The sequence below is a fragment of the Rhincodon typus genome, chromosome 1, assembly GCF_021869965.1.
Source record: "Rhincodon typus isolate 14 chromosome 1, sRhiTyp1.1, whole genome shotgun sequence".
Classification (NCBI taxonomy): domain Eukaryota; kingdom Metazoa; phylum Chordata; class Chondrichthyes; order Orectolobiformes; family Rhincodontidae; genus Rhincodon; species Rhincodon typus.
The window spans coordinates 120951018-120978573 of record NC_063332.1 but is presented as its reverse complement, the minus strand read 5'-3'; the positions used below and the strand labels follow the sequence as shown (position 1 = coordinate 120978573).

The 27556-nt window shown below is 40.6% G+C and overlaps 1 protein-coding gene across 1 annotated transcript in view; it reads right to left on the bottom strand.

Annotated features, from left to right (window-relative positions):
* cpz (carboxypeptidase Z) overlaps positions 1 to 27556 on the bottom strand; it is a 55543-nt gene that overhangs the window by 25761 nt on the left and 2226 nt on the right. Inside the window, exon 3 of the mRNA XM_020532132.2 lies at positions 2711 to 2740. Within this exon, the coding sequence (XP_020387721.1) occupies positions 2711 to 2740 (30 nt within the window). The remainder of the gene's footprint in view (positions 1 to 2710; positions 2741 to 27556) is intronic.

Below are 27556 nucleotides of genomic sequence, written 5' to 3'. Positions count from 1 at the left end.
TATTACTTTTTTTGGCCTCCCCATGTACATTACCTCACACTTCTCTGGATTGAATTCCACTTTACACTTTTCTACTCATCAATTAAAACATTGATATATTACTAAAGATGACAGCTATCCTCTTCAGTGTTGTGTCCTCTGCAAATTTCCCAACTATGTTTCCCATATTTAAGCCCATGTTGTTAATAAATATGACAGAGAGCAACAGATCCAACATTGAACCCTTTCTGTTTCAAAATCATCCATCAACTATTATTATTTGTTTTCTGTGACTGAGCCAATTGTGGATCCAAATTGCCACAGTCCCTTGTAGCCCATGAGCTGTTACTTTTCTGAGTGTGTCATGTAGTATTTTGTTAGATATCTTAGTAAAATTGATGTGGACAACATCGACTGCAGTAGCTTCATCAAACCTCTTTGTTATCCCTCAAAAAATTCAATAATTTTAGTAAGACAAGACCTTCCCTTAAAAAAAAACATACTGACTTATCCCCCATTAATCTAATCCTTTCTAAGTGACAGTCTATCCTGTAATTTGTCTACCATCAAAGTTAGATAGATTGGCCTATTACTCACAACAATTTACCCAATAGTACAATTTTTGCCAACCTCCAATCCTTTGGGACCTCACTCATATCCAGTGATGATTGAAAAACATTCCTCAGAACACCGATTATTTCCCCCTTGATTCATTTTATAGCTTGCTATAAAAAACATCAGGCCCTGTGATTCACCCATCTTTGAGGATGCAAGTCCATCTAGTATTTCCGCTCATATTATGATTACCGTAACTAATATTTTGCACTTTGTTCCCCTCTAATTCAAATGTCTGTATCCTTTGTGATGATGGAAACAAAGCACTTATTAAGATCTCTGTCAACACCTCTGCTTGAGATTCTCTCTAATTTTCTTACCAGCTATGCAGGCCTCCAAGTCCCATGTGTGACTTCAGGAATTCAGTGCCACTGTCAATCACCATGCATGGAACTTAGAGTGGCTGCATGCAGTTTAGAGGGAATGTTGCTCTGTATCCAAGCACAAGTTACATGGTACATTGCTGACATACCCAACCCTTTAATTAATAAAAATCATTCGGACAAACAGTATAGGACCCAATCCTAAGCCTTGTTGGACACAAGTGGAAACCTTTTTCCACCGTGAGGACATCCAAGAGCATTACCCTTTGCTTCCTTTCTTTTTCATTCATTCATTCATGGGATGTGGGTGTCCCTGACTGTACCAGCATTTATTGCCCATCCCAGTTGCCAAAAGGCAATTAAGATATAACTACATTACTGTGAGTCTGGAGTCTCATGTAAGCCAGACCAGGTAAGGATGGCAGAGTTCCTTTCCTAAAGGACATTAATGAACCAAATGGGGTTTTCCTGACAATCAGTTACAGTTTCATGGTCGCCATTAAATTCTTATTTCCAGATTACAATTGATTATCAAATTCTACCATCTGCCATGGCAGGAGTTGAAACTATGTCTGCAGAACATTACCTGGGTGTCTAGATGAATAGTCTAGTGATAAGACCACTAGTCCAACACCTACCCTTGTCCTATTAACTGTCAGGGATTTGATGTTGCTACAGAATGAGTGATATGACTAAAAGGCTCACATTATCATTATTACTTAATACCTCATTATTTTATTTCCAAGGCTGGAAAATGATAGCACTGTTGATCAAAAACATTTTAGTTGCATTGTCATGCCTATGAAAATTATATTAATTGTTCAATTTATGAAAACAGCACATTGCAATATGAGAATGCATGTGAGATTTACACACATTAGGAAAGATCAGACAGGTTGGGGTTTATTTGTCTAGTAGGCTAAGGGGTGATCGAAGGGAGGTCTTTAAAGTACTGAAAGGGTTTGATAAGATATAAGGGAGAAATTGTTTTCGCTTGTGATCTGGAAGTGAACTAGAGGCCATAAATATGAAACAGTCAGTAATAAATAGAGTAGGGAGTTCAGGAGAAGCCTTGTTATCCAAACAGTAGTAAAAAATGTAGAACATCCAGAAAAAGAATAGATGAGCTACACAGCACAGATTTATTTAAGGGGATGCTAGAAAAGGAGATGAGGGGGAAAGAAATAGAAAGACATGTTGATTAGATATATAGAGGAGTGGGAGGAGGCTTGTCCAAAGCAGTAGCACTGGCATACACCCAGTTAATGTAAATTGTGCTATGTGTGTGTGATTAACTCTGGGGGACAAGTTTGTTTGCGTACACAGTGGTACTACAGAGCCTCACCTCAATTCCCCAAGGCAGGCAATGTGGTCTTCTACGATAATATCAATGCTTTGCCTGGGGAATCGATTTGTGTGCATATGGCTGCTAGACTGTGAATGAATATCTCCTTTCTCAATGTAAATTGATCTAGTGCACAACTGTGCAAAATATTCCAAGAATGTGAATAACATCAGGAAACAGAATAATTGGCCACATTACTAATGTACATAGATTTTTTTTGTATGTATTCCATTGAATTCAATTATAATGATATTCCTTAAAGGGATATGAACTGAGAAACTTTAGCCACCAGTATTTGTAAATAAACTGGCATTTCATTCTGGTCTTTAAGTGAATCTGTGTGGAGTGGGATCATAACTTGCATAATCATTTGATTAAATTATGTTGCATAAAATTTCCAACTCTAAAACTGTTGACTTACAGGAAAAATAGAAGTTTTAACCCTTACCTTTCTCTACAGCTTCAGCTTGACATTGTCCTGAAAGAGAAAAGATGTGGCTTTCAGTGAAAAATAATTATAGCAGTGTTAGGCATGGGCAAAGACCACTTGACGTTAATGGGAATGAAAACAGAGAAAGTTGTGAAGACAACTAAATCACTATAATCAGTTTTGTACTATCCTTAAAGTCAAAATTACTGCCAGAGAATTGAAACTTACCTTATATATTACCACTACATTTGAGACGCATGCTAGTGGATGGTTTAGAATGGTGGAAATGGCAGATTATACTCTCCCAAGGGCTTGACAAGGGAGACAATTGTTATGATGGCTAGTATGAAAGTGGAGTTGAAGTGACAATCAGATCAGCTATGATACTAGCAAACAGTAGAATAGGCACAATTGGCCAAATGACCTACCCCTGCTCTAATCTTAAATGAATTTAAGATTTAATAAATGCTGTACTCAGGGCACTGCAAATGCATGCTTAAACGCCAGTGACAAATTAGCTAAGGGCATTTGTCCTGATAACTTTGGACGTACAGAGAAAATTTAAATTTCTACCACGTAGGTTGGGTTAAAATTATATTCACTAAATAAACAAGCCTTTTCTTCTTTTCCTTTTAACATTGCTGCACTAACTCATTCCAGTAAGTGTGCTGGTAGGAATTCTAAAGTTCCTAAGACAGTGAGGAGGTAACTCAACAGTAGTCCAGCAATTCCTAGTAGAGGGGCATAGAGTAGTACCTTGGCTGCTTAGCTTTGACTGTATTTATCTTGTAAGCAAAAAAACCAATGAACCATAAAAGTTTGCAAGGGAATATGATAGTGGGTGAAGAATCCAGCAAAATCTAAAGATATGAAGAGCCTTAATGGGAAGGCATCATTTAAATCAGCCCTCTGCTAATTCTGTTTTTATGTTCTGTGTAAAATTTATAAACTGGCAGGGTTAAGTAATAATTTAGCAGCAGAAGACTGCAGTTGGGGAGATGAGGGAATGCTTTCCAGCAATCAGCATAGGAGGGAAGCGCAGGGCTCATCAGGGACCAGAGTGGTGGGCTGTGTATGGATAGGGAAGATGTGGGCAAAGTCCTCAATGAATACTTTGTATCAATCATCATAATGGAATCTGATGATGCAGGCATAGGCATCGGGGAAAGCTGTGAAATTTAGAAGAAGATAACATAGAGAGAGAGGAGGTACTAAAGGTTTAGCAGACCTAAAAGTGCTTAATCTGCAGGCCTGCCTGAGATGTATCTCAGGTTGTTGAAGGAGGAAAGGGAGAAAACATCAGAGGTCCTGGCAGTAATTTTTAAATCCTTTCTGGCCTTGGGTAAGGTGCTAGAGAAAGAGGGGACTGCTAACATTCTTAAAGGATAGACCAAGAAATTACAGACCAGTCAGTCCAGCCTCAGTATTCTTGAAGTTATTGGAAAATATTGCAAGAGATAGAATATATCTGCACTTGGTGAGATAGAGATTGATCAGGGATAATCACTGTGGATTTGTCAAAGGTCATGTTTGACAAATTTGATCACATTTTTCAAGAAGTAACCAACATTTGTTGATTTGGCTAATGCATTTGATGTGGTCTACATGATCTTAGCAAGGCTTTTGACAAGGTGCCTCAAAGCAGGCTGGTTAAGAAAGTTAAGAGCCCATGGGATCTAAGGAAAATTGGCATATTGGATACAGAATTAGCTGTGAGGGAGGAAGCAGAGGGTGTTTCTGTGACTGGAATTTTGTTTCCAGTAGAATTCTTCAGGCCTCAATGCTGGGGCCCTTGTTGGTTGTGGTGTAAATTAATCACTTGGACATCAATGCAGGGGCTATGATCAAAAAATTTGAGAATGACATGAAAATTGGTAGTGTCATAACTAGAGAAATGATAATGTAAACTGCAGGAAGGTACTGATGGACCAGTCAGTTAGTCAAAACAGAGACAAATGGAATTCAACCTGGAAAAGTGTAAGGTAATCACCTAACAAAGCAAAAGATTACATTATGAATGGTAAGACTCTGGAAAGTACTGAAGATCAGAGAGACCACTATGTGTTTATCCACAGATTCCTGTAGGGAGCACAGCAGGTAGATAAGATGGTTAAGAAGGAATATAGAATGCTTGCCTTTATGAGCCAAGGTAGAGAATACAAGGAATTAATGTTAGAGCTGTGTGGACAGCTGGATTACTACATGCAGTTCTGATCATCACATTATAGGAAAGATGTGATTACACTAGAGAGGATGCAGAGGAGCTTTACCAGGATGCTGCCTGGGCTGGAGGATTTGAACTGTGAGGAAAGATTGGATATGTTGGGGCTATTTTCCTTGGAGAAGCAAAGGCTGCAAGAGGATGTGATAGGGGTAGATAAGATCATGAGGGGCACAGATAGGGCAGATGGGAAAGCACTCTTTTTCTGTGAGTGATGGGGTCAATAATCAGGGTAATAAGAGAAACGTTTCACTCAGAGCATAGTCAGAGTCTAGAACACATTTCCTGAAACTGTGGCTGAATCAGAAACTCTCATATTTAAGCAGTATCTAGATATTCACTTGTGTTGCGATAGCATTCAGGGCTATGGGACAAAAATTGGAAGATGGAATTTGTGAGCTCAGAACTTTGTTGACTGGTGGGGATGCAATGGGCCAAATGGCTTCATTCTATGTCATCCATGTCCATGAGTCAGTAAGTCTGAGGTTACTAGTCAATTTGTCATTAAATCCCACATAAATCAGAGAATATTGTCACTCTCTCACCATTCTGGTGATTGCTACTTTTCTATGTCTTTCTTGTTATGCCTCTATCTCTCTATTTTTACTTCTTGTTCTCTTAATTCCTGCTTTTGCTTCTCTGCCTGGCCTACCTACTCCACTGTTTTTATAGAGGCAGCTGTAGCGAACATGTGTTTATGGTCCACTCCTAACCATTGCTCCACCACCCAGGTTGCCCCATCCACTTTGCTCCTATTATGATAACTATCCATTCTCATTCTCACCACCCATTCTCCTCAGTCCTAGCAACTTTGTGCTACTTAATAGTCTTAAAGTCTCCTCTTCCCCTTGCTTCACTGCCTCGAAATAATCATTAGCTCCATCCATTGTCACCAGGAAGATGAATAATTAACTTCAAATTTAAACTGCTAAATGAGGAAACATGTCTCAGACATTTCTCACTCACGAATTATTAAACGTTTTAAACTAAATTGATGTGAAATCTGGTCACTCACAAAATTATTCAATATGAACTCTTCCTCAGTCAAGTCTGATATTTGTCTTCTAGTTTTAATTTTAATTTGAATAATTACTGGGTAGAAAACAGTTTAAATTAAAGAATCATATTCCTTCAAGCTGACTAAATGATACTACATGATGTATTCTGAGAAATAAGGTGTATTGTAAGTGCTCAGATTTCACATTTCAACTCACAGAGTTTCAGCCCTGGCTAAAACTATCAAGTTCATTTCAGAGACTTGTTTGTGATATCAGGTTTTCAAGTAAAAACTTAATTAAAATCATTGAAAAACACAAAGACAATACAGTAGAGCATTTTATTGTAACTTTTTAAACATGTTGAATGTAAAATATTCTGAGAATAAAAACGTTCAGTGAAGTTTCAGAACACATTTTATGTGATTTGTGGGATCCTGCTGAGCAGGTTAGATAATCTCACTAAAATGGCCTACATTTTGCAATTTGAATCAGGGGCAAATTGTTAACATTGCTGTTGTTACGATTGTAAAAGTGACAATTTTTGCGTTCTCACAAGCAAACTTAAATGAGGAAATCGAAAGGTTTGTGTTAATGATTCCACACCCCTCAATATAATCTTTTTAAAGAAGTTACCCCTTCTGAATAAACTGCTTTTAATGATAAATGTCATTTACAATTAATGCTCGCATAGTACAGTTTTATTCTAAAGTTTTATTTTTTTCTGCTGGTTTATTGCACTGAAAACTTCTCTTTTTTCCTCTTTATAGATGTTGATAGGCCATGTGTATATTTCTAACATGTTCATAAATAGTTCTTTGTTCTCTCTGTGTCAGCAATATTAGCTACATATTGATTTGTGACTAAATTGTCAGAGCTACATCTTCTTTTCAGCTAACAGTTGTCCTACAAGTCATTGTGGAATTGTCACTTTTTGATGTGGTGATTGTTCAGATATGGTCACTTGAGCCTGTCCAAAAAGTTATTATGATCAGACTGCACAAAACAGAAACAAGGTGCTAGGAGTAAATAAATATGGAAATATAATGAACTTGCAGACTCCCGCGATCTCCTAGCAGATCGTCAAGGAGACAGGGATTCCATGAAGGGTAAGGTGCAATGCAATCTGCATATAGTCATTGATAGCACAAAGCAAAATGATTGTGCCAGAGACTCAGAATGTCTTGCCTCTGAAGAAGACTAAATCATTACAGGTAATAGCATAAAAATAGGAGCAAGAGTTGACCGTACAGCCCTTCAAGACTGCTCCATCATTTAGAATAATCATGGCTGAATCTTCAATCTTACCTGCATTTTCTAATGACAGTATTTGGGAAGGGCATGTACATGTTCAGCTTAATTATTATCAGTGGGGTTACCAGTTTTCATTTAGAATGAATGTATTCTTTCCACTCTAAGTATAACATCTGTAAGAGGTCAAACAAAAAAAAAAGTTGTTTTCTTATACCCTAAGTCTTGTTTCTAGAGTGATTCTGTTGAGATTCCCTCAGTGCAACCATTTCTGTGATAACAGGAAATTGATCATTGAAATGTGAAAATAATTAATATTTTCTTCAGCAGGTAATCATAACTGTGATTGGCTTTTAATATATCTTTGTTTGTGGGCTTCTGAAGGAGAAGGGAATCCACGGTAAAGCATTTCTTTTACTTTACATAATACATGATCCTCCTTCCATCTTTATAATATGAGAAAAAAAATTAACTTTGTTGCAAACTTCCAAGTAGTCCAGCATGATTCACACATTGCAAACTTCCAAGTAGTCCACCATGATTCACACAAAATAATTACTATTTTAAGGCTTCTCTTGTCTCATCCAGGACTATTTTTTAACTACGGAATGGCACAAGAGAAATTAAGGATGCCTCATTTGGTATCAGTCTAGCTACTGTTTCAAAGATACTCAAACATGGAAAATTATTCACTGAACTTGCAGTATGGATGTACGCTAACAGACTTGCTGTTAGCTTGAAAAGATGTGGCTGGCTATAGAAACAGCTTAGCCCAATACTAGAAGGTTGAACAAAACAGGTTATTGATTTGTTGCTCCTAGTGTGAGATAAAATGTTTATCAGATGTGACAGTGTTTAGTAGACACTATTGATTAAGAAATGGCACAGCATAGAAGAATGCAGCTAAGTAATTTCTTGAAAAAGAGAAACCGAATTCTTGTGGTCCACTTCAGACTTCATTGTTAACCATCACTAAGAAGCTATTTTTTTCAGAAAACATCAACTAATTGTTCACCAATGATCTTTGCTAACATTTTTCATTCCTCATTTGAACTTAACAAACCACTATTATTAAACATTCTGAACTATCCCTTGCATGCAGTATTGAAAATAATGTAACTTTCTGAGATTAAACTTACTCAACTGAAAATATTTGTTCATTCCATTTTTAGTATTAGCGTTGAATTCTCAATTTGTTCTTTTGAAATGATTTTATAACTCTTAATTTTATGTACAAAATGGGATTTAAATTATGAGTGATATCCTCCTGATGATTCCATGTGCAAAACAGGACTTTAAATCATCAGGAATAGGTTGTTGTAAGAATCAACAATTCACTTGTCAATTACCATGTGCTTTATGATGGATGAGAATTTCTGTCCTGCATTTGTGTGGAATGGAAGGAAAATGGTGTGAAAATATACCGTTACCAAATCAGAAGCTGATTTCTCTCTTTGATGCTAAACTAAGCTGTTGCCAAATAGTATCATAATGTTTCCAACTGCAGCCTAATAGACTGACACAATGGAACTTATATCCTCACAGCAGGGGAACTAGCAGAGACTCAAGGACCCACTTGTTGCAACAGTGGACTTTGCAGCGGTTCTTTAACTCAGCCATAGCAGTAGTACCTACCTCCATGATTCCCGACCAAACACCGAGTTTGGGCATGATGTCCTAACCCATTCAATGGAAGGATTCCTATTTAAAGGGACACCAGCAGAAGGAGGTAATCTCCAGAGCATATGAAGATTTGGAGATTGGCACATTAGCAGAGTCCATGAGCACTGACAATGGGCATACTGGGAGCACTCACATACTTGGTAACATAACTATACATCATTCTGCAGCTTAGTGAATAGCAGCTACATTTGTTGAATTCTCAGCACTAACTGAAATACCCAGACCTAGCAATCATACAGTCTAAAACCTTTCCCTGTTTCAGTTCTAATTCATATCTTTTATCTCCCACAGGTCCTTCAATGTTGACAGAAAAACTGAGGTCAGAAGAGTCTGCAATGTTCTCAGAATACTCTGGGAGTAGCACTATCACATGTTTAATCATATCCTACACCAGCACAGGACCATAACCTCAGTGACTCATCGAAGAGAATGTTAGATTGTCATATGATGAACTGTGCACTGTTATTTATGGGTCTGAATGGTCTGAAAGGTTAATGTTTTATCGAGTGTAGCAAGCACCACCACTTCAATGTGTCAAGAGTTAAGAAGAAACTTGTAAGAGACATACCTGGTGCTGGTGTGCTTCTAACAGTGTCTGCAATAATGTAGGTCATATTCATATAATTTGTACATAGATGTAGGAATGCAATAAACTTCATATTGTTTATGCAGCATGACTCTTCTAGTTAGGCCAGCAAGTTGGCTATCCTGATCAACACTAGACCACTTCAGTCTTGAAGAAGTCCACACAGTATCATTGTGGGTAAGAAACAGTGTAGTCACACATAGTGAGCAGCATGTTTCCAAATGCTGCTAGCTAAGGGAAATTAGACTCCAGGACTTCAAGAAAAAAAAGGGAAAAACATATTGGTGACCCAGAAATCCTTAAATGAAACAGATACTGCCGATTGCTAATATCAGAAAACACCACAAACCTCATGGCAACACTCTACACAGAAGCATTTTTCAAAGAATTGCACAGGAGGCATTTCCAACCTCATAAAAGACGCACGGGAACAGGAAAAATTGCTATAGCTAAGGCAAGGGGAAAAGGCTGTATCATGTGATGATAGTCATTGGGACCAATCCTGAGCCCATATTAAGCCAGCAAGATTACCTGATTTCAAGGACTGCGTGTGTTAAAGAAAAAAAAAAATCCCTTCGTGAAAATGGGAAATCTTATATAGCACAGGTAGAATAACACACAGGTACCATGAGGTCGGGTTGGAAAAATGAAACTAATTGGGTCACACGAGAAAATTTGAATGTTCCAACAGCAGAAAACTGGGGAAATCACCAAGCTGCTTAAAGCAGATAAGAGTTAGGCATTTTAATGCAGGATGTGATTTGATTCCAATTCAGAAATGTTTTCAGGAAACAAAGAGATATAGCGAGCACAGTGGGAGTCATAGTGTGACTTCAAAGTGTGGGAAAACTTTCATCATAGCCGTGATGAGCAGGAAGCCCTCCATTACAGCCACAAAGTAAAGGAAAACCCTCCAGCCCGGCAGCAAAGTGTGGGAGAATAGCTATTAAAATCAGGGAATAATAATCTTAAAGAAGATGAATTATTCATTCATCAGGGGTATACGAGAAAGCAGATTTGGAGGTTACAACAAGATCATCCATGATCTTATTGAATGGCGGAGCAGACTTCGGGGCTGAAATGCTTACTCCTTTGACTAATTTGTAGGATTGTATGCTCATATTAAAGCACATTTGAAAATACGGCATCAGAGATTGTTTCCATGAGTTTTAACTTTCATAGATGGGCCATATAAAACTCAAAAAACTCTTGAGGTACAGAATAGCTTCTAAACTGGATACCAGGGCAAAATTTGAAGAAGCAAATAGACTTCTGCACAAAATTGGGTGTATAATGGATGATATTATTGAATGCCAAAGTGTGAGTTAAGCGTGAGACAAATTTTAATTGTTTTTCAAAATCTTTTACAATTACTTCAACCTCAGAACTGATAAAATTTCTAAAACAGCAAGATTTAACAGAAGAATACAACATCCAGATAAATCTACAAATTGTGTTATTAAAGATCTCTACAGGCCAGTAGAGAAGTGTGATTATGATGACTGAAAGTCAGAATTCATTCAAGACTAGACTGTTATAGGTATTGCTGGTGAATCATCATCAGATTTATTCCAGTCAAAAGAAGACCTGACTCCATAGAAAGCCATTCAGGTGGTGAGTGATGCAGAAGTCCAGAAGCAACACTGATCAATGTTATGAGAAGACAGAAACTTGGCTCAGGAGATCTATAAAGTATATTAATTTCTTAATGTACAAAACCAAAAAAAGGACACACTTGATGAGCCAATGCAGCAGGTGGGATATATCTGGAATGGACAGGTTGTCACATGAGGAGAAGTGGATAGGCTGGGTTTGTACCTTCTGAATTTGAGGGGAGTCAGAGGAGACTATATTGAAACAGATAAGATCCTGAGGGGTCTTGACAGGGTTGATGTGGAAAAGATGTTTCCATTTGTAGGAGAATCTAGAACTAGGGCTCACTGCATTAAAACAAGGGATTGCTTCAGGTTATGGAAAGATTTACTCTCCCAGAGACCATAAGATGCAGGAGGAAAAGTGCTCTGCCATTCAATGACATCATGGCTGATCTGATAATCCTCAACTCCACTTTACTAACTTCTCAATATAACCCTTGATGATTAAAAATCTGTTTATCTTAATCTTGAATACATTAATGACCCAGCCTCAATGACATTGTGGTAAAGAATTCCACAGATTGAATACCCTCTGAGAGGAAACAATTCTTCCTCATCCCTATCTTAAATGGACAGCCCCTTCCCCTGATATTATGACCCCTGGGCCTAGACTGTCCCACCAAAGAAAACGGCCTCTATCCATCTACCCCATCAAGCACCCAATGAATCTTACTTGTTTCAATAAGGTTGCCTCTCTTTCCTCTATATTCCAATAAGTACAGACCAAATCCACTCAACCTCTCCTCATAAGATAGTCCCCCTTCCCATATGTGGAATTAGCCAAATGGACCTTCTCTGGATTGCCTCCAATGCCAGAGTATCTTTCTTCAGATAAGGGGACCAAAACTGTTTGCAGTATTCCAGATGTGGTCTGACGAGTATGTTGTATAGTTTTAGAAAGAACTTCACGATTTTTATATTCCATTTCCTCTGAAATAAAAGCCAACATTCCATTTGCCTTTGCATTTACCTGCTGAACTTGTAAATTAGCATTTTGTGATTCATAAGCTAGAACTCAAAGTCCCTCAGTGCTGCAGCTTTGTGCTGCCTTCCTGTCTTTGAATAATATTCAGCTCCTCTATTTTTCCTGCCAAAGTGCATAACCTCACATTTTCCCACATTATATTCCACCTGCCAGGCTTGTTACCCCCCACATAAGTTGTTTATATCCCTCTGGAGACTCTTTGTACCATACTCACAACTTGACTTCCCATTTCTTTTTGTGTCATATGCAATCTTTTCGATAGTACATTCATTTCCATCATTAAGGTCATTAATATATGTTGTAAATACTTGTGGCCACAACACAGATCTATGTAGAACTGCATTAGTTATATGTTCTCATCCTGAAAATGCCCCTTTTATCCCAACTCCCCATTAGTTAGCTAATTCTCAATCCACCCTAATATACTACTCCTAACACCATAGGATCTCATAGTATTAAATAGCCTTATATGCAGTATATTATCATACAACCTTTGGAAATTGAGATATATTACATCTACTGGTTCTTTTTGATCGATCCTGCCTGTTGTCTCCACGAAGAGCTGTGATTCATAGGTCATGGATCATAGATCATAGAATCCCTACAGTACGGAAACAGGCCCTTTGGCCCAACAAGTCCATACTGACCCTCAGAGCACCCACCCAAACCCATTCACTTATAACCCCCTAAACTATACATCCCTGAACACTACGGGGAATTTAGCATGGCCAATCCACCTCGCCTGCACATCTTTGGACTGTGGGAGGAAACCGGAGCACCCAGAGGAAACCCACGCAGACACGGGAAGAATGTTCAAACTCCACCCAGACAGTCGCCCGAGGGTGGAATCGAACCCGGGTCCCTGGTGCTGTGAGGCAGCAGTGCTAACCACTGAGCCACCGTACTGCCCCAAAGTGATTGATGGGCATGATCTCCTCTTCAAGAAGTCATGCTGACTGTACTTGATTTGATTAAGTATTTCTAAGTGTACAGTTATTTCATCCTTTATAGTAGACTCTAACATTTTCCGAATGACAGATGCTAAGCTTATTGCCCTATTGTTATGTGATTTTTTATCTCTCTTCCTTTTTGACAAGGGGTGTTACATTGGGACTTTTCCCAAATCTAAAGATACTGAAAGGTTTCAACCAGTGCACCGAACACTATCTCTATAGGTACATCCTTTAAAATTCTACATTGTAACCCAACAGACTCCAGCCCCAGAGGTTTCTCTAGTACATTTTTCTCTCATAATAGTTATTGTATTTATTCCTTCCCACCAACTCCAATACAACCCTTTATACAGTCATAGCACGGAAACAGACCTTTCGGTCCAACTCATCTATGCTGGCCAAACATCCCAATCTGACCTGGTCCCATTTGCCAGCATTTGGCCCATATCCCTCTAAACCCTTCCAATTCAAATACCCACCCAAATGCTTGTTAAATGTTGTAATTATATTTGCTCCATACAAAGGTAGATAAATCCCCAAGAACTGATTAGGTGTTTCCCAGAATTTTGTAGGAAGCTAGGGAAGACATTGTTGGACACCTTACTGAGGTAGTTGTATCATCAACAGCCATGGATGAGGTGTCAGAAGACTGGAGGTTGACTAATGTGGTGCCATTTTTTTACGAAAGGCTATAAGGAAAAGCCAGGGAACTATAGACTGGTGAGCCTTATGTCAATGGTGGGTGAGTTGTTGGAGGGGCTCCTGAGGGACAGAATTTACATGCATTTGGAAAGGCAAGGACTGATTAGGGATAGTCAACACGGCTTTGTGCATGGGATATTGTCTTTCACTAACTAGATTTGAGTTCTTTGAAGAACTGACAAAGAAGATTGATGAAGGCAGAATGGTAGACGTTGTCTGCATGGTAGACTGGTGAGGAAGGTTAGATCACACAGGATTCAGGGGGAGCAAGCCAATTGGATACAAAATTGGCATGAAGGTAGGAGACAGAGGGTGGTGGTGGAGGGTTGCTTTTTGGACTGGAGACCTGTGGCCGGTGGAGTGCCACAATGATCAGTGCTGAGTCCACTGCTTTTCATCATTTATATAAACGATTGGGATGTGAATATAGGATATATGGTTAGTAAGTTTGCAGATGACGTCAAAATAGGTGGTGCAGTGGACAGTAAGTAAAATTATTTCAGAGTACAATGAGACCTTGATCAGTTGGGTCAATGGCCCAAGGATTGGCAGATGGAAGTTAATTTAGATAAATGTGAGCTGTTATACTTTGGTAAGGCAAACCAGAACTGGACTTATACACTTAATGGTAGGGGCCCGGCGAGTATTACTGAACAACACACCTACGGTTGCAGATGCATAGTTCCTTGAAAGTGGACAGGGTGGTGAAGAAGGCATTTGGCACGCTTGCCTTCATTGATCAGAACATTGAGTATAGACCTTAGGACGTCATATTGTGGCTGTACAGGACATTGATGTGGTCACATTTAGAATACCGCGTAGAATTCGTGTCACCCTTCTATAGGAAGGATGTTGTTAAACCTGAAAGGGTGCAGGCAAGATTTACAAGGATGTCACCAGAGTCAGAGGGTTTGAGTTATAGGGAGAGGCTGAATAGGCTGGAGCATTTTTCCCTGGAGAGTCAGATGCTGAGGGGTGACATTATAGAGGTTTATAAAATCATGAGGGGCATAGATAAGATGAATAGCCAAGGTATTTTTCCTAGGATGACAGAGTCCAAAACTTGAGGGCATAGGTTTAAGGTGAGAGGAGCAAGTTTTAAAAAGGACCTGAGGGGCAACCTTTTCACACAGAGGGTGGTGCATGTATGGTTCACCCTCTGATTATTCAGTATTTTGGAACTATTAATGTCCCCTGCCATGAAGACTGATGCAAAGTATTTATCCAACTCAGAAACAAAACCAGAAATTGCTGGAAAAATTCAGCAGGTCTGGCAGCATCTGTGGAGAGAAAGTAAAGTTAATGTTTCAGGTCCAGTGACCCTTTCTTAAAGGGTCTGCCATCATCCCTCATCTGTGATTTTTACTAAACTCCTTAGCCTGTCCCTTTTAGCCACCTGAGATCTCTTATCAAATCTGGCTCATTACACATTGCCATATCCAAAATAGCCTAATCTCTTGTTGAATCCACATCATATAGTTTCAAGAAACTGTCCCAAAAAAACTATGCTTTCTTCCGTCGCTACTTTTATCAATTAGGTATTCCCAATCTACGTGAGGATTAAAGTCATGAATAATGTACTGCCTTTTTTGCATGCCCTTATTATCTCCTTGTTTATTTTCTGTCCTACAGAACATATACTGTTAGGAGGTCTACAGACTGTTCCCATCAGTGAGTGTCTTGTACTCCTTTATTTCTTTATTACTCCTTTATTTCTTTCCTTTATTTCTTTCCTCCATTTTACATCATCCAACCCGAGAATATTTCTTGCTATCAAACTCAACCTATCTCCAATAAACAAAGACGCTTCACTACGTTTCCCCCATGCATGTTCTTTTGCAAAGTCACATTCTCCTGAATATTTAGTTCCCAGCTTTGATCTCCATGTAACCGTGTCTACATAATGATGATACTATCGTACACATTAAGTTTTATTTGTGGCACCACCTCATTTATTTTGTTCCAAATATTATGTGTATTTAAGTAAAGAGCCTTAAATATTGTCTTATTTACTATGTTTTTCCCTCTTTCTTCCTATTTTCTGATTTTTTTTAAGCGTTAGAAACCGTAGACATGATACAGCACAGCTGACCCAAAGACACCCAAATGCCCTTTCTATTTCCATCTTCCAGCACATGACCCATAGCCCTGCAGCTTACAGCACTTGAAGTGCAGATCCAGGAACATTTTGAGAAAGTTTAGGGTCTCTAACTCCACCACCAATGCAGGCAGCTACTTCCACACACCCACCACCCTCTGTGTGAAGTCTTTCCTCACGTCCCCTCTAATCCTTCTGCCACTCACCTTGAATCTATGACCACTAGTTTTTGAACTCTCTGCCGGGGAGAAACAAGTTCCTCCTGTCTACTCTATCTCTATCACTCACAATTTTGTCTACCTCAATCATGTCACCCCTCAGCCTTTTCCATTCCAAGGAAAACAACCCCAAGCTCTCCAATCCCTCCTCATATCTACAATTCTCCAGCCTGGCAACATTCTAATAAATTCTCTCTGCACTCTCTCCAGAGCATTATGTCCTTCCTGTAATGTGGTGACCGGAAGTGCACTCAATATTCTAGTTGTGGCCTCACCAGTGTCATACATGTTTGTACACTCTCATGTCCCATTCTGGACATCATTATTAAAATAGTTGCCTTACAATGCTGCCAGCTCCTTTTGCTTTATAAGCCTATGCATCCTATGTTCCCCACACCCCGACACTCTAATTAGTTTAAAGTCCTCTCTGCAGCCCTACTTATTAAATTCTCCAGGACAAAGATCCCAGCATGGTTCAAGTGAAGCCTGTTCAACTGGAACAGCTCCCCTCCACATCAAAATTGATGCCAGTGCCCCATGAACTGAATACCATTCCACCCATACCAAACTTTAAGGACTGTAAGAGAGTTGTGTCTTTGAATTCTCGCCATCAACAGGTGACAGGAGCAGAGTTTTGAATATTTTTAAGGCATACACAAGACAGATTCTTGATAAGTGAGGGGGTGAAGGGTTATCAGGAGTACACAAGAATGTGGGATAATCAGATCAGCAATGACCTTACTGCTTGGTGCAGAAAGCTTGCAATGTCAAATGGTCTAAACCTGCTGCTTATTCATATGTTCAGACCTGCTAACCCTGTGAAAACTACTAAAGATATGATATCAAGCACGCACATACACACACACACACACACACAATTAAAAGGGAGATTTTCATTATAAAGACAGGCATGGGAATATACAGTTTAGCGTGTTTAGGTTGTCCTTGAGCATAAGAATTTGAATTATGGCCCATCAGTAAGACTGAATATTGCAGTTATGATTTCAGTTCTCTGCGTCATGATTATTTTTTCCAAACAGTATTGTCACTTGGGACTTTATCTTCTTGAAAGACAGAAAATAACCTTAGCCTTTTTTTCGTGCTCTATCTTTAGTTTCATCTCATCTCTCTGCCAAAAACAACTCCTTGAAATATAATTCCTTGTCTGTATAACATCTCCAACATGTAAGCATTCTCTTAAAGGTATAAATCTAAATAGAAGGTTAAAAACAAAAATAAAGGCTGGGGAACTTGCTTGTTGATTTCATTGAATTTGGGGAAATGTTAATTTCAGCTCAGGTTGGGTTTCTTGTTTAATCCAAACACTGGCTGGTGCATAATTAATCACCTTCCAACAACATAGCAGGGTCGTCATATCTGGAAATACAGTAAAAAATAGGCCTTTATGTACATTTAAAAATACATAATTTAAAGAGCTGACTGCTGCCAGTTATAAAAGGAAGTCACTGACACAAGAAAATCAATAAGTGAGGACATGGGCGATCATTTTTGTGCAAGTGTTTACTCATGATGATTTGATGTGAGGTAGGTTTGATAGTCTTTGTCTACCTGTCAGTTTCACATGTCTGATCTTTCAAGACAAACAACAAGCAAGCCAATGAATTAGAAAGGTTTGAGCTGTGAAACTGAACAGCTGCAGGCACAGCCTAGTGTGAAGCTCCTGCTCAAGTACTTCCCTCCTAAGAGAACTTTCAATGCTTGATGAGCAGTTGCCAACTTCTTGCAAAGCACTTCACCTGTCCAGAATTTCAGTCACCTCCAGCTTTCTTTCCCTGGTCCCAGCCATCACCATGAAGCAATTTCTTTGCAAACATCTGAAGGGGAGTGAAAGGAGTCACAGTAATGACATCAATAAGACCCAGGAGCAGGACCTACACCAATTTTACTAGACCCTCCTCAGGTGCAGGCTGCTCTATGCTCCAGAGGGGATGGTCACCTACATTCAGGTAGAGGAGGTAAGATTTCCCAATGTGGGGTTCAGATTCAGAGTACCAGCTCACAGAGAATATCTGTGCACTAGTGACTCAGAAGATTAACATTTTCACAGCAAGTTCCTACTGCTATTTGTAGCCTCCTGGAACAAAACTTTCATCCCAGTCAAGTCGAGAGGAATTCCAACACAGGTCTAGGATATGTTCTATTGGTTACCCCTTGACCGGATATTTACAAACTGTTTATTGGACAGTTGTGTTCTGACTGATTTGCTTTAGATAGACTTGGCATCATTCTCATTAGATATGTTCACTGCCCACTGTTACTAGTTAAACTTCATATCCAGCTTCAAGAAGATTAAGTTTAAGACGTGCATATGCTCAACTGAGGCTTCTTGATGATAAATTATTTGTACTTTCTTTTCTATCTAACACTCTTTGTGTTGCAGAATTGCTTGTATTATGCCTTTCAAGCAGCTCACCACCACCCTCTCAATGGTAACTAGGGACGGGCAATAAAATACTGGCCTAACTAGCAATACACATGTCCCATGAGTGAGTATCGAAAGGAAATCTTGCTCGCTGCTCCCCCAGGCCCATGTCATTCTGTCTCTACAACAGATAACTTCTGGTTGTAGATATTGCTAGTCAACCTGCTCAGAGATGTTACAACACACCACTAGAGCAGGCAAGACTTGAACACGGGCCTCCTTACTCGAAGATAGGGACACTACCACAGGTTCACAAGTTATTTTTAATCAACCTATTTGGCCATGCTATGAAAACACCTCCAGGGAAATTGGGACTTGGACATGAACTTCCTGGTTCAGAGGAAGATACTACTACTTTACCACTAGACCCTTATAACTGCGGGTTGTATTCTTATGGTAACCAATCTGATAAGACAGTAGCATACATTCCTGTATGAATCTTAAACTTGATGAGGTGTTCGCTAATACAACCAAGTTCTGTCATACTCCAGCTGGCTGGATCACCAATATCCCTGAAGAATGCATTAGGCATCTTTTCTAATGCTCTCTGTTGTACTGTATTGCCATTTTTTTTTTAATGAAGGGGCATTTGGCTTTTTCTGCTCAGTCCTACTTCTGCATATTTTCTGGAAATGGCATATAAGTTTACAGAAGTATCTTTTTTTTTAACATCTAGTTCCTTTTTTTTGCCTGTGAGGCTTCTTTGTTCCAAAATGCTGGTACTGGCTTTCAGTAACTGCAGTCTAGCTTATTATTTATGTTGGTTTATCATGTGCATTAGCTTGTCACATTTGTCTTCATAACCTGATTGGATTCTGTTGTTTTCCCGTGATAGAGTATTCTTCTCACTCTTTGTTTGGGATTCTTCCTGCTTTCTGCTTCCATTGTAATCTGAATTGCTCTCTCCTCAGTCAAACCTTCTTTAAAGTGTAATAAATCTAGCAAAAACTCATCAGTAACTCCAACAAGAATTCTGTCTATTATGAATTCTGGTTTCAAAGCTCCATAGTCGATGTTTTTCACTAATTTGTAGAGTTCATTACTCAACACTATTTACTGTTTCCTCTGAGTGCTGAACTCTTAAACCTTGCTCTTCAATAAGTTTATTTATCCTCAGATAAAAATAATTATGAAAAGTTAGTCAAACTTGATCAAAACTCTCCGTTCTTTTCTATCTTGACAAACTGTAATGTCACTGGCTACTCATCCCATTGAGCACAATAGTATTTACCTTTTCCAGCTTGTAATATAGTGTCAAGCTTGCAAGGAAGTCTAGGTCCTCATAATCATTGTTTTATACGAAAGAGAGTCCACTTCAATGTGCAGGACACTTCAAGTTCTGTTCATCTGGACTCAGGTGCTAAGCTTCAGGGCTCCTGCAGTAAATAGGTACTTATGGAACAGTAAGGAAATGTGTGAACTTTTTTCAGAATTTTCAGAAACAGTGCATATCCTTATACAGAATATGGAGAGGTCCATCTCTAACAAGAGTGGAATGATATCCCAGGCATTTGCACTGACTACCAACTCATTTCAAGACAGGCCAATCTCATAGAAGGTTAAATACAGCAGGACGCTGAATATGAACTGGCCCACACTAACAGGCTGCACAGTCTGACTGCCACTTTACACAGGATCAAACAAAGCCTTGCTTTGGTAGCTGAATGACACAATGATGTGCAATGCAGTGTTCTCCTGTTCTCTACTTGCACCGAATTGTAGGTGAGCCAGGAGAAGGAGGGTGGGGAAAGGGTTATGGAAATGGCACTTCCATCCCACTCAGATAAAGGACCATGTGGTGCCTTTTTCCCTGATAATTAAGTCCTTCCCTGTGCAGCTACAGCTGGGTTAGTGTTTATTGTGTTCTCACATGCTCTAAATCCAGACGATATCTGCCTTGTATATTCCATCTCTTGGAGCAGGGAAACAAGGAGCCTTTCTCCACATCCTGCTTAAATCACAGGCATAGCATTGCATGAAGAGTGATAAAACAGGTGGAGGAAAACTATAGTTGCACAAGGGATTTACTAGGATGTGTGAAACTATGTAAATGTTGGTTAACTTGTGAAATAGTTAATGAGGAATGATTGCCTTTGTCTCTTCATTATAATATTGTGATTCCCCAATAGACAAAAGGCTCAAATAGGAAGGTCTGCCCACACTGTGCTCTTCTTTCTCCACCTCATCTTGCTCCTTCTCATCGGAAGATGATCGGTGCTCTTTAGCTTCTTCTTCCTACCCCTCCAATATTTTCTACAATGCCATGTTGTGCAGAGTGCAGTAGGTCCCTCCCATTCTTATCACCCTTGCTGGTGCATATGAAGGAACAGTACCAGAACCAGATTGGCCTCTTAATCCCATTTCAGGCAACACAATCTTTAAGACCATTGTGTTGATGCGGTGCCTGTTATATCACTCCCTTTTATCATTCGAAGATCTCCTGACAGGAAGCAGCAGGCAGCTCCTCTGTGAGTAGGCCATGTCTCCAAGGAACCACCCATTTTGTTTGCTTGGGGGCGGGGGGGGTGGGTGGGGAGGTGGGTGTTTCAAATATCTGTTATGTACGTGACTGGTGCGGAATGTAGGAATTGAACAGCCACTGGGAGATCCTGCACACAAATAATAAACTGACAGTGGGGCAAAAGACCATCCTCCACGAATTACATTGAGGTTCTCCTGCAGCTACCAGACCTACTTGGCTACAGATATTCTTCACAATGGTTGGAAACAATGGTTGGAGAGTGTCACAATCCCTCCTGGAAATACAAGGGATTATCTGATGCTGCCTTCCTATCTCCATGTGTAGGGTCAATGATTCCCTGAACAGTTGAAGAATCCAGCAAATTCAAGGGCTCTCTGCATTGGTCTGGTCAATGCTAAAGTGCACACAGTGTACAGCCTTGACAAACATGACACTTATGAGCTGGGAGACAGGCCTGGGGTTACTCTGTGGGTTATGGGATCCTGGATATGCCCTGAGCTGATGCCTCGAAGGACTGGAGGTGAAGGAATCCATGGTTGTGATGACCTTGACATCAGATGGGCACCTGACACCCTTGGGAAGAGGTTCTAAATGGCAGCACATGGTAGTAATGAGTTGCTGTGAAGTACTCTTCCACCGGCCCATTGTGCAAGCTGATCCTCTGTTGATCCTGTTTGGAAGGGTATTGCCTCCCGTGAACTATAGATCTGTGGTGACACCCTTTCCCCTGTAGAGCAATACGTAACAGTGGAGAAAGCAGCTACAGTTCCTTTGGTGCTCCTGCTGCCGCTGGTCCCTTTGTCCCCAAGAGGTCAATGTAATGGCTCCACAGGCCACTTTCATTCTGTTGTACAGGCTGAGAGTAGACAAATTAACAGCAAGATTAGTAAGCTCTAAGCTAAGTCAAGTGACTTCCAAAATGTTGTCCCAGTTCCGTAAATCAGGGAAATTACACTCTCAAGACAAATGCTGGGAGTTCACTTCTTTCCTGCTCAGCATGCCTGTGGCTGTTTAATTTCTCTACATATGTCAGATTGGTCAGTGCGAGGCCTTAATTCTCTCCTTGGGAGAACTTTCCACTTCACAGCTTGGGCCTTGCAATGTGGCCAGAGTCTAATTTCCACAAACAGGTCAAACTTCTTCAATGGGCATATCAAGATGGTGGTGCCCTTGTGATTGCCAACCGGTAGAGGCTGCACCTTGCTCTCCGGTCGAGCTGTCACCCTCCTAAGGCTGCAGGGTCCCTGATTGGATCTGTGTAGTGATTGGAACGAGGTCAGCCAGCTGGACATCATAGAATATGAGTTTCCCTGATTGGGGCTGTTAACCTGGTCCAATCATGGAGCCCTGGCTGACAGGTATAAACAGGGGTGTCAGGGTTCTAATCATTCTAGGAGCCAGCTCTGAGCTAGCTGGATTAGTATCATGTAGTATGCACGTATAAATAAAGGGTGACTTGGAGACAGGATACCGGCATTCATGGAGTTATTTCAGTGGCGACGAGAGACTAATATGCTCCTGAAGTGATTCATTCACAACAGTCGTCTTTGAGTTGGGGTAAGTATTTCTGGCAGCATGCCGTTATTTAGGAAGCTTGATTCATTCAATCCTGCTGTCAAAGACTGGGCCCAGTATGCGAAAGGAATGTATTATTTTGTCCAGGCAAATGACATTGGGGCAGACAAAAAGCAGCAAGTAATTCTTCTGACAGCTCGTGGACCTGCAGCTTTTTTGTTTATCAGGAGCCTTACTTTCCCAGAGGTACCAGATACTAAAACCTTTCAAGAGTTGATGGACTTACTTAAGGAATTTTAAGATCCCAAGTCCCCTCTAATTCTTAGATGCTATCGGTTTCACTTGGCATTTCAAGAGCCAGGGGAATCAATATTGGGATTTTTGACTAGGTTAAGACAACTGTCAGAGGCATGTATGTTTGGTTTAACACTGAGTGAGATGCTGAGACACCATTCCGTATGCGGAACTGATATATGATCATGCAAAAGCTCATATTAGTTGAAGCCCAACAGGACTTCAAACAGGCACCACAACTGGTTTTATCACAAGAGGAACATATGAGTCAAGGGTATGCCAATAGAAGTGGGCACCTTTGCCAGGCCAACTGAGCTTGGGGAATATCACTTGAGTGAAGGCAATTGCATAGTCTCACTCAGGACATATCCTGAACAGAGGGACTCAAGGTCAGCCCACAGCAAAACTCCAAAACAAAGCCAAGCCTTAGCGAAACTGTTAAATTTGAGGATCCGGGACAGCAGGCCATTGTAGTTGCTGTCAGTATGCAGACTCGTGACAGCAATAGAGTCCCACTAGGCCTGAATTGAGGAAGACAACTCATAGGCTGGCATCCAGGAGAGTGGACACCATGTAAAGTCCACCCACAGCTGGTTTGGAACAATTGATTTGCTTAGCAACATCCAAATCAGAACCAATCAAAATAAACGTCTGGTTAAATGGACACCATTCTAATGGAGGTCAATTTTGGCATGGCTATATCACTGATCGCGGAACCAGTCTTCACCAGAATTCACTTTTGATACCAACCCTTAAGTTTGCATAAGACCATGGCTAGGCTGAGAACCTATACCAGGGAACCCATACAGATTATTGGTACAACTTTGGTTCCATTCTCTTATGAGAAGCGGCTGGTGCAGTTATCACTGATTGTATTAAAAAGCTCAGGCCCAAGCTTGATGGGGTAAAATTGTTTGAGAAAGATTCAGTTTGATTTGCTCCACATTTTTTGATTAGAAAATGGCTGCCTGAGCGACATCCTAAATTAAATACTCGATAGTATTTTTCAGGAAGGTGTAGGGATTATCAGCAGAGCCAAGGCCACCTTGCATGTTGACCAGGAAGCAATTCCATGATTCTGCAAGGCCCACCCAGTGCCATTTGCCTTGTGTACAAAAGTAAAGGTAGAAAACAGGAGGCTGGAAAGCAAAAGAATCATCAAACCTGTCCCATTAGTAGAATAGGCAGCACTGGTCATACCGATTGTGAAGCTTGATGGGTTGATTCGCCTTTGTGAGGATTTCAAAGAAACGGTAAACTGCTTTTTGCAGCTGGATAAATACCCAAATCCTTGTACAGTGGATTTATATGCAAAACTGGCGGGGGGGCTGTCCTTCTTGAAGCTGGACATGAGCCATGATTATTTATGACTGCAATTAGGTGAGGATTCCCAGATGTATACAATTAATACCCATAGGGGTTTGTACCAACATAGGAGACTGCCATTTGGGATATCATCAGATTATGCTCTTTTCCACCATATGATGGAGAACATTTTACAAGTTCTACCCCTTGTCACCATTTATCTGGATGACGTGCTAATAACAGAGAAGACCAATAAGGAGCATTTAGAGAACTTGGACATGGTGTTTACACATAGAGCAAAGTATGCAGAGAACTCTCAAATTCTGCAGAGGGATATACATAGTTCAAGTGAGTGGGCAAAGGTCAGCAGATGGAGTACAATGTTGATAAATGTGAAGTCATCCATTTTGACAGGACTAATAGAAAAAAGGACTATTATGTGAATGGTAAAAATTTGCAGCATGATGCTGTGCAGAAGGTCCTGGGTGCCCTTGTGCATGAATTGCAGGTGCAACACGCAATTAAGAAAGCAAATGGAATTTTGTTCTTCATTGCTGGAGGAATTGAGTTTAAAAACGGGGAGGTTATGTTACAGCTGTATAGGGTGCTAGTGAGGCCACACCTGGAGTACTGTGTATAGTTTTGGTGTCCTTACTTGGGAAAGGATGTACTGGCACTGAAGGATGTGCAGAGGAGATTCACTAGGTTGATTCTGGAGTTGAGAGTGTTGGCTTATGAGGAGAGACTGAGTAGACTGGGATTATATTCATTGGGATTTAGAAGAATGAGGAGGGATCTTATAGAAACACATAAAATTATGAAAGGAATAGACAAGATAGAAGCAAGGAGGATGTTTCCATTGGCCGCTGAAACTAGAAGAAAAGGGCATTGCCTCAAAATTAGGGGGAGCAGATTTAGGACTGAATTGAGGAGGAACTTCTTCACCCAAAGAGTTGTGAATCTGTGGAATTCCCTGCCCAGTGAAGTAGTTTAGGCTTCCTCACTGAATGTTTTTAAAGCTAAGATAGATAATTTTTTGAATGGTAAATGAATTAAGGGTAATGGTGAGAAGGTGGGTAAGTGGAACGGAGGCCATGAAAAGATCAGCCATGATCTTATTGAATGGTTGAGCCGGCTCGAAGGGCCAGATGGCATACTCCTGCCCCTGGTTCTCATGTTCTTTATGTCCTATGTTTCTCCAAGTTGGGTGACCTATTTGTGCTGTTGGGTCAACAAGAACAGGTTACACACTTTGGAAGGTAAAGTGAGAGTGATCAAAGTTATTCCGGCTTCCACATCTGTATGGAGCTTAGGTCTTTCCTTGGGTTGGTTAATTATTGTGGAAAATTCATATGTAACCTGGCCTCCATCCTGGCACCTTTACTTCTGCTTTTGAGAAAGAGTCAGCCTTGGAAACGGTCTTGTAACCAAGACACAGCCTTTAGAGAAGTGAAGAAACAGCTGTTCTTATCTAAGATGCTGATCCACTGTGACAACGATGGAAAAGCTGTGAGCATCTTTTGCAACATACAGAATCTTAGAGGTGTTGGTCACAGACAGCCAGCTATCATTTACCAGCGGGGAATTCAAGTATTTCCTAAAGTCGAATGGCATTTGGCATGTAAGAATAGTTCCACACCATCCATCGTCCAATGGTTTGGCAGAAGAAGCAGTCCAAACATTGAAGGCAGGCTTGAAGAAACAGCCTACAGCTTCACTCACTACCAATCTGTCTCGGTTCCTGAGTGATTATAGCACCACCCCTCACGCAACTACAGGGACAACTCCAGCAGTGTTGCTGATGTGGAGAAGACTCCGTACTAGGTTAAACCTGATCTTCCTGGACCTGGGGGCAAGGGTGAAATGACATCAGGAATGTGAGTGCTGGACACAAGACTCCTCTGGGCAAGAGAGGCAGTTTACTTCAGGGGATGATGTTTGAATGGCTCTGCATGGGTAAAAGGCATAGTTGACACAAGGTCAGGTGCCGTGACATACGAAGCTTTGGTAGGACAGTACATAAATTACTTTAGCAAGTACATAAATTACAAGAAAGCTGCAACCTTGCAAATGGAGTAAGAACAAAATATCCCCGACCTCAGCAAGGCTGTCAGAACGTAGAAACATAAAAACATAGAAGATAGGAGCAGGAGGAGGCCATTCAGCCCTTTGAGCCTGCTCCACCATTCATCACGATCATGGCTGATCATACAACTCAATAGCCTAATCCTGCCTTCTCCCCATAACCTTTGATTCATTCACCCCAAGTGCTCTATCTAGCCATCTCTTGAACACATTCAATGTTTTGGCATCAATTACTTCCTGCGATAATGAATTCCACAGGCTCACCACTCTTTGGGTGAAAAAATGTCTCCTCATCTCCGTCCTAAATGGTCTACCCCAAATCCTCAGACTGTGACTCCTAGTTCTGGACACACCCCGTTGGCTCCTCCCCTCAGCCTAGCATCAAAGAAACTTCTGACGATGAGATGGGCACGTCAGACGTCGCAGCCTTGATGTTGTTAGTGCCTGAAGGAAAAGATGAATTTCGGCCAAGACACTTTGGGTGCGAGAGGCGGTACATGCTGCTAGTATCTGAGGCAGAGTCGGCGGAACCAGACCTGGTGTAAAAACGCTCTAGGAGAATCTACAGGAAAAAGAATGGGCCTACATCCCAGGACTTAGAGGGAGAGAGATGTAGTGATTGGAATGAGGTCGGCCAGGTGGGCCTTATAGAATATGAGTTCCCTGATTAAGGGTGTTAACCTGGTCCAATCAGGGAGCCCTGGCTGACAGACATAAACAGGAGCGTCGCAGTTTCTGTTCAGTCTAGGAGCCAGTTCTGGGCTAACTGTGAAAGTCACGTGCTATGTACGTGTAAATAAAGGGTGACCGGTGATAAGCTACTGGCCTCTGTGGAGTTATTTCAGTTTGTATCATCAGAACCCACCCAGTCAGTGTGGGCTTAGACACCAAAATGATTCCACTCCTCACTTAATTTTGAACAGTGAAGTGGAGAGTGAGGACACTGGATTTGTGTCATCATCTTTTTTGCTTGAACTCAGTCCCAGCTCACTTGGGCAGTTAGAATTGGGGTGTCTCTCTCCCACAGCCGCTGCCAACCTACAGAGCATTTTCAGCGTTTTCCTTTTTTTGTTCCCGATCAATGCTGATTTATCGTTTAGTCAGTGGGATAATTAAATGAGTGCTGTGTTTAATCCTGACATTATTTCGTTTTACCATGAAGGCACTAGGTGGCATCAGAGACTTCTGTTCAAGCCTGACAAAGTGGGCAAACGAACAAAAGGCAGCGTTGTTGAGATTTTTGACTGTCTTCACGGACCGAAGCAGAACCGAAATCTCAATTTTGGCTCGGAACTAAAAATGTCATTTGTACATTTCGCTTTGTCTTCATGCTTTCGAAAATCTTTCTCTGCCTTTGAGCAGAGCCGAAAAGTATCAGTTTTGCTGAAAAACA